This window comes from Natrix helvetica (assembly GCF_964273705.1).
Source record: "Natrix helvetica genome assembly, chromosome: 9".
NCBI classification, from domain to species: domain Eukaryota; kingdom Metazoa; phylum Chordata; class Lepidosauria; order Squamata; family Natricidae; genus Natrix; species Natrix helvetica.
Window position 1 is genome coordinate 3,533,379 of NC_138560.1, and position 11,712 is coordinate 3,545,090.

Genomic DNA, 11,712 nt, shown 5'->3' on the forward strand with positions numbered 1-11,712 from the left:
TCAGCGTTCCAAGCAATGCACCCCTAGAAAGCAGAACTCCAAGGCAGGCAGGTTCCTCAAAGAACAGTTTCTTGGATACATCATATTGGCAGAAACTGGTGAAAGTCGACTCTGAAAGTTCCTGCAGCTTTTACCTCATTAAAAAGTCCCCCCCCCCCAAGTCACAAGTCACGCCGTCCAATCAAGGTGCTGGCTGGTTGCTTGGTTACTTCTCTGCTTCTCTGCTCCTCTGCCCAGCCACCTGCGAGAACGTCCTTGGTTCCCACAGGACAAACTTTATTGTTTTGGCCACAAAACTCCCATCTAGCTTTTTCTTCCCCCTCCCTGTCTCTTCTTCTGCTTCATGGCTTCCAGGGGAAAGGCTTATTTAAAAACCAGAATAATAATAAACTGTGCATGGGGATCTACCCTAAGAAAGTGGGACCCCCGCGGAGTTTATTATTGTTTGCCACAAGATCTCAAACAGGACAAGGGGAGTGCGGGGGGGGGGAGTTCCCAACAATGTAAATGTCAACCCTGAAGTGAGGCCGTCTTGGAGGCTTCAGGGTTGACATTTACATTGTTGGGAACTCCCCCCCCCCCGCACTCCCCTTGTCCTGTTTGAGATCTTGTGGCAAACAATAATAAACTCCGCGGGGGTCCCACTTTCTTAGGGTAGATCCCCATGCACAGTTTATTATTATTCTGGTTTTTAAATAAGCCTTTCCCCTGGAAGTTTCAAAACTTTAAAGGGAATGTTTCCTCCCTTTAAAACAAAATTGGCAATTCTCTAGGTCAGGACAAACGCCCTGGGAGCTGAAGGCTCACCATTCTCCCCCTTGAGCTGTCAGATCTAGCAGCCCGCCAACCTCCCCGTGCCTGTTGCACTTAGGCCGAGCCAAACGTGGTGTGGAAGTCAGCGGGGTCTTTCCCAACCCTTCCTGTCTCCAGGAAGTTGGTGCCCTGAAGAAGACAGAGAAGGCGGGGAAGCGAAGGGCAGCCCGACCCATTGCAGACGACCGAGCCGTGGTGGTTAATTTGGAAGCATTTTTTTTCCCCCTCCTCCTTTTTGGGGAATGTCCGGCAGGATTAGGCCTTGGCAGTTGGGGACGTCCTTCGGCCTTTCTCCTCCACTGCCAGTCTCCTGCGTGACCAGCCAGCATCCTGCCTCTCCTCCTTCCAGGCGACGCTCCACCTCCTCCTCCACCTCCTCCTCCTCCTCTTCCTCGTCCACTTCCTCCTCCTCCAGCTCGCAGTCCAGCTCACGCTCCCATCGGACAAGCAGCTACCACAGGACCGGCGGCTACAGCCGTTCCCGCAGCCACAGGTATTCCCGGTCCCACAGCAGGACCAGGCGGTACTCGGCCGGAGGCTCTCGAGATGGGCGCCGACACTCCAGGTCGCGGTCGACAGAACGGGGCTGGCGTTACGGCTCTCGACGCAGATCCAGGTCAGTGAGCCAAGCTGCAGGAGAAGGGTGCCCCCGTGTACCTCTCCGTGGGTAACAAGGGTAGACATGCCCCAATGCAGAGATGTCCAAATTTGGTAACTTTTAAGACTGGCGGATTTCAACTCCCAGAGTTCCTCAGCCAGCCATGCTGGGTGGGGAATTCTGGGAGTTGAAGTTCACAAGTCATCAATTGCCATGGTTGGACGCCCCTGCTTGGCTGGATGGGGAATTCTGGGGGTTGAAGTCTACAAGTCTTAAAGGTTTTCCAAGGTTGGACATCCCTGCTTGGCTGGGGAATTCTGGGAGTTGAAGTCCACAAGCCTTAAAAGTTTTCCAAGGTTAGACACCCCTGCTTGGCTGGCAGGGGAATTCTGGGGGTTGAAGTCCACAAGTCATAAGATTGCAAGGACGGATTCCTCTGCCTTAACGCAAGGCTCTTCCCTCATTCCCAGGAGCCATTCCCGGTCTGGGGAACATTATCGGTGGAGCAGCGGCAGAGGAGGGAGGCACTGGAGCAGCAGCCCCAGCAGCCCAAGTGAGAGTGAATCGCGGAGCCGCAGCCGGTCAGTGTCTCCAGCCAGAGAGAAAATGCTGAGGCCTGCGGTTTCGCCTGCTGTAGGGGAGAAACTGAAAAAGTGAGTGTGCCGTTTTACTTATTTTTATTCCGTGTATTTATTTATGCGCCACCTTGATTATTTTCATAGATAACTCAAGGGGGTAAGCACACTTAACAAACTCAGGGAGCACCAAGGACCCTTCAGTCTTCGTCCTCCTCCCCTTCACAACCGCCCCCCCTGTTTTCTAGAACTGATGATGTTACTTAGTGAGTAATGAGACGTCTGCAAGAAAACCACCAAGCTCAGAGAGCACCAAGGACCCCACAGTTCAACCCTGAGCTACAAATGCTCCCCTCCATCAGTGCCTTTTAAAAGACAGCTGGCCGTCGGTGTAGTTTTGTGACGCCAGCTGCATTTTGCCTAAGTTAAAGCTTCCGTGCCCTCTTTTAAGGGTAGCCTTCATTCCACCATAGATGAAGGCTGGGCAAAAGTGATGAAACTAGCAGAGGGGGCTAAACTGAAGCACCAAATACCCCTTGGTTTCTCCTTGGAAGCTACTTCTGGATTTTACGCTTGAGATGATGAACGAAAGCAAAAAAAAGCTGACTTTGGGTTTTCCCGATTAGATAAGTTGGTTGTAGAAGTGGCTAGTCCATATTAATCAGCAACAGGTTGAGGTTAGTGTTACTATCTTCTTCTACTGCGCTAAAGAGAGCTTAGAGATGAATGTTTTCCTCTTCTTCTTTTTTTCTCCCCTTGCTCTTCCGTTTTCACTTTCCTTTTGTATTTTATATTTATTTATTTATTTATTTATTACTTGAACTTATTAGTCGCCCCCTCTCCCCAAAGGGACTCGGGGCGACGTACAAAGGTATTATATAGCGTATAGAGGAGGTAAGAATAAATAAATAAGTTACAATACTTAAAAAGTTAAAACCCCAGTGAAATTAACCCTTAAAAACTAAAATTACAATTAAAAATGCCCTGGGCTGGGGAGGTTGTAGAGTTATGCCAGGTCAGCTAGTCGAAACAGGTAGGTTTTCAGCTTCATACGGAAAACCTAATAACATTATTACTAAAATAAAGGAATCGCTCCACTAGGACTTGTGGAGTTAGCCTTGGAGCTCCCCTGGAAGGCATGCACATTGCTGACTCAGATCAATCTCTGCCTGGCGTGCATCTTTTGATTGACACCCATCTCTCTCTCTCTCTCCCTTTCCCCCCCCCCCCCAGGGCTGAAACGGCTGGTGGTAAAGAGACAGGAGCTGCCAAAGTCAGTAAGAATTTAAACCTCACCTCTTTTCACTCCCACCACTGCAGAAAAACAAAAGACTCAGGGAACCATAGAGATGCAGGAAGAGTGTGGTCTGGGGTGGGTGGGGGTGGGTCTGTTCTAGGCTTTGCATGGCCGTTCTTGATCGTTTCATATTTAGTTAAGGCCGGAGATAGAACTTCACAGACTAACAGGAGTTGGGAGGGACCATAAAATGCAGGCCTGCTTGCTGTACAAAGAGACCACGACTCAGTGTTGTACCTACAGCCTTAATTCTCTTAAACAGGGATGTCCAAACTTGGCAACTTTAAGACTTGTGGACTTCAACTTCCAGAATTCCCCAGCCAGCAGAGCTGGCTGGGGAATTCTGGGAGTTGGAAGTCCACAAGTCTTAAAGTTGCCAAGTTTGGACACCCCTGCTCTTAAAGAACAAAATAGGCCGCCTCTGTTGCGTCATCCAGCCTTCAAATAACAGAATCACAGAGTCGGGAAGGGACTTTGGAAGCTGGTCCCCCAACATTTTGGGCCCTAGACACAGGGTTCCGTGGAGAGAGGTTTTTTTCCCCGTGGACCGGAAGGGCTGTGGTTTCGAGTGCTGCCTGCCTTCCACAAATGGGGCTTCGCTTGTTTCCACAGTCCGGTTTCTGGCCTCCACTGACCGGGGCGGGGGGGGGGGGTTTGGGGGGGCTTTACCATTCCTGACAAACAGCTGTCCAATTTCTCTTTAAACACCTCCAATGCTGGAGCTCCCACAAAGTTCTAATGCCATCTTTTTCGGAGTATAAGATGCACCAAGACTTTGAAGAGGCAAATTAAAAAAAAAAAAGTTTTCGCACTCTGCAGATCTTCCCAAAAAGGCCCTTTTTCCGCCACAAAAAGGACATGCATAGTCTTTAGGAGCCTTATGGAGTGCTCCTGGGGGGGTGGGGGGGGGAACAGCCTGTTTTTCGCTCATTTCTGCCCTCCCCAGCCCCCAAGAGCACTCTGGAAGCCTCCTAAAGGCTCTGCACGTCCATTTTTGCGAAGGGGGGTAGGGTTTTGGGAGACCAAAAAGTGCTGTATTCAGTGTATAAGATGCACCCAGATTTTTACCCTCTTTGTTTGCGGGGGGGGCGAAGGAGCGTCTTATACTCCGAAAAATACAGTAGTTCCACTGATTCATTGTTCTCACTGTCGGGAAGTTTCTCAGATTATCCACTTGTGAATCAGTTTAGATTAGAATGAAGAATTTTCTGGAATGACGGTCTTGAATGCAAAACAAAACAAAACCCCGATCCCTGGGGATTCAAGATAGGAGGGCAATTGCTTCCAAGCCTGATAAAAGGGAAATCGTTTGATCTTTGCTTTTTTGGTGGGGTTGGGGGGGGGGTTATTCATGTCAAAAGCATTGGGATCAAAATAAGGCATGCTACACAGGTAGCCCTCGGCTTACAGCAGTTCATTTAATGGCCTTTTGAAGTTACGACAGCAGTGAAAAAAAAAAGGGACTGGCGGCCGCTTTTCACACTTAACGACCGTTGCAAGCATGCCCGTGGTGACATGGCCCAAATTTGGATGCTTGGCAACTGGTTCCTATCTATTTACGATGATCGCAGCGTCCCTGGGGGGGTTACGTGATCCCCTTTTGCGACCGTCAGACAAGCGAAGTCCCCGGGGAAACCCAGTTTCACTTCACCAACCCTGTGACTAACTTAACAGGTGCGCCGATTCGCTTAACCACGACGGCAAGAAAAGGTCGTAAAATTGGGGCCAAGCTCCCTTAACCTATGTTTTGGCTCAGCCATGGAAATTTGGGGCTCAATTGCTGCCGTAAGTCGAGGACCACCTTTACAGGCAAGCTTGAATTGCCGATTGGTGTACAATCCTAGGCCGAGTTAGTCCCATCCTGTCCTTTCTCAGCTGCAGATGGGGGGAAGAAGTAGCCACTTTTGGTTTGACTGGTTTGGTGGTTGGGTGGGTCAAAATAGATGATTTAAAAAAAATAAGTAAATAAAATTGGATTTGTTTGATTTAAATCGGATTTTTTCTGATTTTTATCAAGTTTATTTTAATACAATGCTTTTGGAGTTTAAAAAAAATCTATCTGAAGATAGTTTTAAAAATCGAAGATACATCCGTAATTTAAGTTTATTCAGCATGAAACGGAGCTTAGTTATGTAGCCCGAGGCTGTATATATTCTGCAATATTGGGACTGCGGGACAGAGAGGACCGTTCGTTGCTCTTTAAAAATTACGATTTCAATCGAGTGGGTTTCAATCAAGCCTTTTGACTAGGGATTTAAATCGACTCGAGTGGATTTAAATCAAACCCATCCTGCTCGGTGGCAAAGTGGGCCTTTTCAGCCCCCCACCCCCTTTGCTGCCAACCCAAACTGCTGCGGGGACTTGATGGTCTCCCAGTGGTTCTTCGGTCTTTGGCTGCCAAGGAAAAGGTTTGTGATTGGCTGTCAGCCGGGTGTTTTGGGAAGACCTGGCGAGGCTCCTCTCCCTTCCACAAGAGGCGAATTGACTTCTGTCTTGCAAAGGGGGGGGGGGGCTGGGAGGCTTTGCCATTCAGAGTCCAATTCCTCCCATTTATCGACCTGAGTTAAACTTGTAGAGCCAGTAAAGGGGGGGGGGAGGTTAGGGGGGGAGAGGCTAAGAAAAGAGGGGTCATTTAAGGCTTCCGGAAATCAACACCCTCTAATCCGGAGGCTTCTTGCCTCCTTTAAATAGATCCTTAGAGGAGATCAACGTCCTGCTCCCCCCCTTCCTGAGGTCATTTGGAACTGGGGGGGTAGCAATTGTTTGTTTATATATACTCCCTCCCCCCCCATCACTTGGCAGCAGGTGGCAAAATTTATTTGTTTGTTTATCTTTTTTCCAAGATCGCTTAGCCCCAGGTGGTAGCATTTATTTTATTTTATTATTGTATTATTGCTTTCTTCCATTTTATATTTTATTATATTATTTTTTCTTTTTATTTTATTGTATACTTTTTTATATTTTTATTTTATTTTACTTATTTTTATTTTATTTTTATTTATGTTTATTTTATTTTTATTTTATTATTGTATTATTACTTTTCCATTTTATATATTATTATTATTTTATTTATTTATTTTTATTTTTTATTATTTTATTGTATTTTTTGTATTATTACTTTCTTCCATTTTATATTTTATTATTATTTTATTTATTTTATTTTAGTATTATTTTTACTTTTTATTTTTATTATTTTATTTTATTTATTTTTACTTTTTTCTCTTGGCACTGGGTGGCAGCATTCATTCATTCATTCATTCATTCTTATGAAACTTTGTGTGGCTGCCCAACTTAATGACTACAGGTGTCTTGCAAGGATAAAAGTCCTATACAAGAACAATAAAAAAGCAGTAACTCTTCCCCCCCCCCCCAACGCTGGCGAAATGCCTCCCGTCTTGAGCTTCGTCCCACTTTGGGGTCCCCTGGGCTCACTGGCACAACCACACCTTTGCATGGAGTTTGAAAGTGGGGGTGGGGTTGATGTTCATCTCCTCTATAGCAGGGGTCCCCAACATTCCGAGTGCAGTTCAGAACCGGACTGCGGGCCGTTCAGAACTGGGCTGCGGAAGCGGTGGGTGACGAGCGTGTGCGGCTCCTTTTGCACGCGATAAGGGCAGGCAACTGCGGAAGCACGATTCCATTGTTGCGAGCGTTGGGCGTACATGCCCGTCACTTGCACAAAGGCAGCCACATGCGCGTAATCGCCCGCCATTCATGCAGGGCCATCCCCTTTACCATCTCCCCCCCCCCAAGTCCTCAAAATCAATGGGAAAACCAGGTTCCCTTAACAACCATGTTACTAACTTACCAATTGCAGTGATTCACTTAAGAAACATGGTCGTAAAATGGGTCAGAGTTCATGCCACACATGTCTGACTTTTGGGGTTAATTTTGGTCTACCAAAGATCCTACCTGTATCACCCTGTTGATTTGGCATGATAGACACACACACACACACACACACACACACACACACACACACACACACACTCCCCAGATTAGGTGAGACAGATCGCATCCTCTGGAATTTCCTAGTTGAGGACATTCCAGGTATGTTGAGGCGCAGCTCTCCAAGGATCGGTCTAGCGAACTGTTTGAGGCAGCAGCTTCGGAAGATGGATTTTAAAAGTTGGGCCGAATTCCTGGTCGGGAGGGGGATGTTGCTTTGATCCCCTGCGGAAGGCGGAAACGTAACGCAAGTCAGAGGGCTGCAGACAGGACAGGAAAAAATGTCTGAAAAGCAAAACATGGCACTTTTGGAATCCTGCCCTGTACAAACAAGATTGAAAGCCTCTCTTGATTCCTGGAAGAATTGCAGATATATGGAAATCAGGAAAGCCCAGGGGCCTTTGATGTTTTTTTTTTCAAAAACAAAAAAAATTGTCTTGATAATTCTGATTCTTGTTCAGATCTCCAGAAGGAGAATTGGCCTTCCTAAAAACAACTTTGACATGAAGCTCCGTGGCTTGGTTGCCTTGTTTTCTTATGTGGCCAGCGTGTGCATAATTAATTTTTTTTAAATATTCCGCCTTGATTAATTTTTACAAATAACTCAAGGTGGCAAACATATCCAAGATGCCTTCTTCCTCCTGTTTTCCCCACAAAAACAACCCTGCGAGGTTGGGCTGGGCTAAGAGTGAGTGACTGGCTCAAAGACATTTAGATGGTTTTCATGCCTAAAGTGGGACTAGAATTCACTGTCTGTAAGTGATTGGCCCAAAGTCACCTAGTTTGCCTGACAGGATTAGAATTCACTGTTATCTAGTGTTTGGCCCAAAGTCACTGAGCCATTTTCGTGGCTAAGTTGGAACTATAACTCCCTGTCTCTGGTGATTGGCCCAAAGTCACCTAGCCGGATTTCATGCCTAAAACGGGACTAGAACTCACTGTCACCCAATTGGCTTTCATGGCTAAGGCAGGACTAGAACTCCCTGTCTCCTGGTGATTGGCCCAAAGTCAACCAATTGGCTTTCATGGCTAAGGCGGGACTAGAACTCCCTGTCTCCTGGTGATTGGCTCAGAGTCACCTAGCTGGATTTCATGCCTAAAACGGGACTAGAACTCACTGTCACCCAATTGGCTTTCAATTGGCTTTCATGGCTAAGGCGGGACTAGAACTCCCTGTCTCTCGAGGGTCAATCCATCCATAAAATAATAGCGGTAGAAAACCCAGTTTTTAAAAATAAAACTAGTAACTCCTGTCGTGTTTGCTACCAGCGCATTGTAACCACGATGACTGCCCCCCCCCCCCCAAACAAATCTTTTGCAACACAGTTATGACTTGAAAGTGAACTCTTGAGTCAGTACTGTTGTGTATGTGTAGTTATTGTGTTTGGGGGTCCGGGGGAGCCTTTTGTCTTGTCACTTAGTGAGTTGTTGCATTTTGAATTCTGGAGTTGCTCGGCCCATGCTATTTGCTTTTTTTTACCTTCCCTGAAATAAGCTGCCTTTGGGGGTTTCTTTTATTTGTTCAAGCTCCGATTTTTTGCTAGTAATAGTAACCGTGTTGGAAGACCTTGGCGGTCATCTAGACCAACCCCCTGCAAGAGACCTATATGATTTCTGATAAATGGCTGTCCAGTCTCTTCTTTAAAGCCTCCAGTGAGCACCCACAACTTTCAAAGGCAATTTGTTCCACTGATTAATTGTTCTCACTGTCAAGAAATTTCTCCTTCATTCCAGGTTGCTTCTCTCCTTGGTTAGTTTCCCCCCATTGCTTCTTATCCTGCCCTCAGGGGCCTTGGAGAATAGCTTGACTCCCTCTTCTTTGTGGCAACCCCTGAGATATTAGAAAACTGCTATCATGTTTCCCCTGGTCCTTCTTTTCACATAGGTTGGTTCTTTGTGGATCCTTTGAGAAGGGAAGATAGGATCTCCCCTCCTGCTGGGGGCAGAGTAACCTGTAGTTACTCCCTGGGAACTCAAAATATACTTTTCCTTCTCGTATATTCCAGTGAATGGCTGTCTCGTTGTTCACATCTCCCCCCCCCCTCAATTACAATAATACTTTATTTATAGGAGACCCTTGCCTTTCTCCACCTATGCCTTCCGCAAATGGACGGAGGACCCCAGGCCCGGGGCAAACGTTTTAATACCTTTCTGTTTGCTTCTGCTTATAGCCAAAACTGACTCCACAGGAGAAACTGAAGCTGCGTATGCAGAAGGCGCTTAACAGGCAGTGTAAGCATCTTTGGGGTTTGGGGCAGCGGCTGGGACCAATCCGACCCAGGGGATCTCTCTCCCCTTCCCTTTCTCTCGTCTGCCCTCCCCCCCTCCAGTCCCCCTCCTCACTTTTCTGCTCTGCCTCTTCAGTTAAAGCCGACAAGAAAGCAGCCCAGGAGAAAATGATGCAACAGGAACACGAAAGACAGGTGAGCAGGAAGCCAAGTGATGGGCCCTCATGCAGCAGCTGAGTAGGTCCGTTGTAACGCTAAGCAAGTGGCCATAGGTCGAGGGCTGCCTTGTAGAAAGCAGCCCTGTTGGTTTGCTATGAAGATGTCCCCGGGAGCTTTCATCCTTGGGCTGACCAGATTTTCCATCTTGCCTTGCAGGAACGAGAGGATGAGTTGCGGGCCATGGCTCGGAAGATCCGGATGAAGTAATGGATTTTCCCATCCTTGTGGTGGGGAGGAGGCGCGGTGCCGGGTGCCTCGTCCCCTGCTGATCTCCCGTTTTTCTCCTCCGCAGGGAGCGGGAACGGCGGGAGAAGGAGCGGGAAGAGTGGGAGCGACAGTACAGCCGCCACAGCCGCTCTCCTTCTCCCCGTTACAGTAAGTGCTACCGAGTACCAAATGTTTGAAATTGGGGAACGTGCCAGACTCAAGGGATACGCTCCAGACACGGGGTACATTCCACGAGACTTGGAAGTAGAAGGAGGCTGGAGCAGTGGTAGTAGTTCAGGGGAACCGGTAGTGGTGACCTGCACCCCCGCCCTGACGCTATGCCGTCCTATTTAGCTATATTTTCTAAGCCCCCCCACCCCTCCCTTCAAGAAACAATCCAGGGCTTTAATTATTGCAATATTCAACTAAGGGCCGCCACAAAAAGTGTTGTAAAATCAAGTCAGTCGCATGGATATTTTGTCACATAGACAAGTTGGAAGGAAGGAAGTTGGTTTGTATCTTTACTGTTTTCACAAATAAGGGATTGAACATATTAAAACACACCTTCCTCCTTCTTTTCCCAACAACTACCCTGAGATGTGGGTTGAGCTGGGAGTGGCTGGTGCAGTCACTTAGCTGGCTAATGTGGGACTAGAACTCACCATCTCCTGGTCATTGGCCCAAAGTCTCCCAGGCAGCTTTCATGCCCAGGACAGGACTAGAACTCACCATCTCCTGGGGATTGACCCAAACTCACCAAGCCAGCTTTCATGCCTAACACGGGACTAGAATTCATCTCCTGGTGATTAACCAAAGTCTCCCAGGCAGCTTTCACAGCAAAGGGGGAACTAGAACTCCTCATCTCCTGGGGATTGGCCCAAAGTGTCCCAGGCAGAGGTTATATTATTTGTATTTGTTTTTCAGGTCGAGAATACAGCTCGTCAAGGAGGTAAGGCCTGTTTTTTACCTACTTAAGGGGTGCTGAAGGAGCAAACATGGGGCAGAATAAAAGAATATAGACGCCATGTTGAAACTGGCAACTTTGGAAATGAATGTTTATCAGCCATCGGAGGAGGAAGAGTTGATGTTAAGTACCTGAGGCTTTGTTTTGAACGCAAGAGCTGCTGAATCAAGCTAAATTTATTTTTTAAACGCATTTGTATACCTCTACAATACAAAAGGGATTTACCGTATTTTTCGGAGTATAAGACGCACCTTTTTCCTCAAGAGGCTGAAAATCTGGGTGTGTCTTATACATCGAATACAGCATTTTTTGGCTCCCGAAGCCCCGCCCCTTCACCAAAATGGCCGTGCAGAACCTTATGGAGGATTTCAGAGATGTAGTTTCCCCATCCCTGCTCTACTTGAAAGGCACCAAGTTGAGGAAAAGCTCACTTAAGAGCCAGAAATACGCCCTCGGTGGGCGATTTTGTGCCTGAATAGCGAAAAGGGAACGTGCCACTGAAGCAGGACCCCCCCCCCCCCGGTTGTTGTTCCCGCCAAGTTTCCCACTTCCCTTCATGCCTTTGTTCTTTGGTTTCTCGCAGGCACTCGCGGTCACGATCCCGGAGCCCTCACTACCGCCACTAGGACGAATTCCTGGCACAAGGCCACGCTGCTGACTTCTCGCCCGGCTGGCTCCCATTTCCCCCCTCCCTGGGGGTGGGGAGGACTCACGCTAACCCTGCTGTGTAATAATGCTGTACACATTGCTGTTTTTGTTTTTGTCAGAAAAATAAAGTTTGAAAAAAAAAATAAAGGCAAAGAGATGTTAGCTCTGTGCTGCCGCCCTCCCTCCCTCCCTCCAATTCAGGGGTGTCAAACCTA

The 11,712-nt window shown here is 47.5% G+C and overlaps 1 protein-coding gene across 4 annotated transcripts in view; it reads left to right on the top strand.

Annotated features, from left to right (window-relative positions):
• The window catches only part of CLASRP (CLK4 associating serine/arginine rich protein), a 27,005-nt gene extending 15,361 nt beyond the window's left edge, over window positions 1-11,644 (top strand). The window contains exons 14-22 of one of the 4 annotated variants that reach the window (XM_081962546.1): window positions 1,067-1,429; window positions 1,882-2,064; window positions 3,220-3,259; window positions 9,403-9,463; window positions 9,596-9,654; window positions 9,835-9,881; window positions 9,971-10,053; window positions 10,810-10,834; window positions 11,433-11,644. In XM_081962546.1, the coding sequence (XP_081818672.1) occupies window positions 1,067-1,429; window positions 1,882-2,064; window positions 3,220-3,259; window positions 9,403-9,463; window positions 9,596-9,654; window positions 9,835-9,881; window positions 9,971-10,053; window positions 10,810-10,834; window positions 11,433-11,475 (904 nt within the window). In that variant the 3' untranslated portion in view covers window positions 11,476-11,644. Of the gene's footprint in view, window positions 1-1,066; window positions 1,430-1,881; window positions 2,065-3,219; window positions 3,264-9,402; window positions 9,464-9,595; window positions 9,655-9,834; window positions 10,054-10,809; window positions 10,835-11,432 lie in introns of those variants that run through there. The other 3 variants (XM_081962547.1, XR_014176178.1, XR_014176179.1) reach the window with 3 other exon arrangements.
• The last annotated feature ends 68 nt before the right edge of the window (window positions 11,645-11,712 follow it).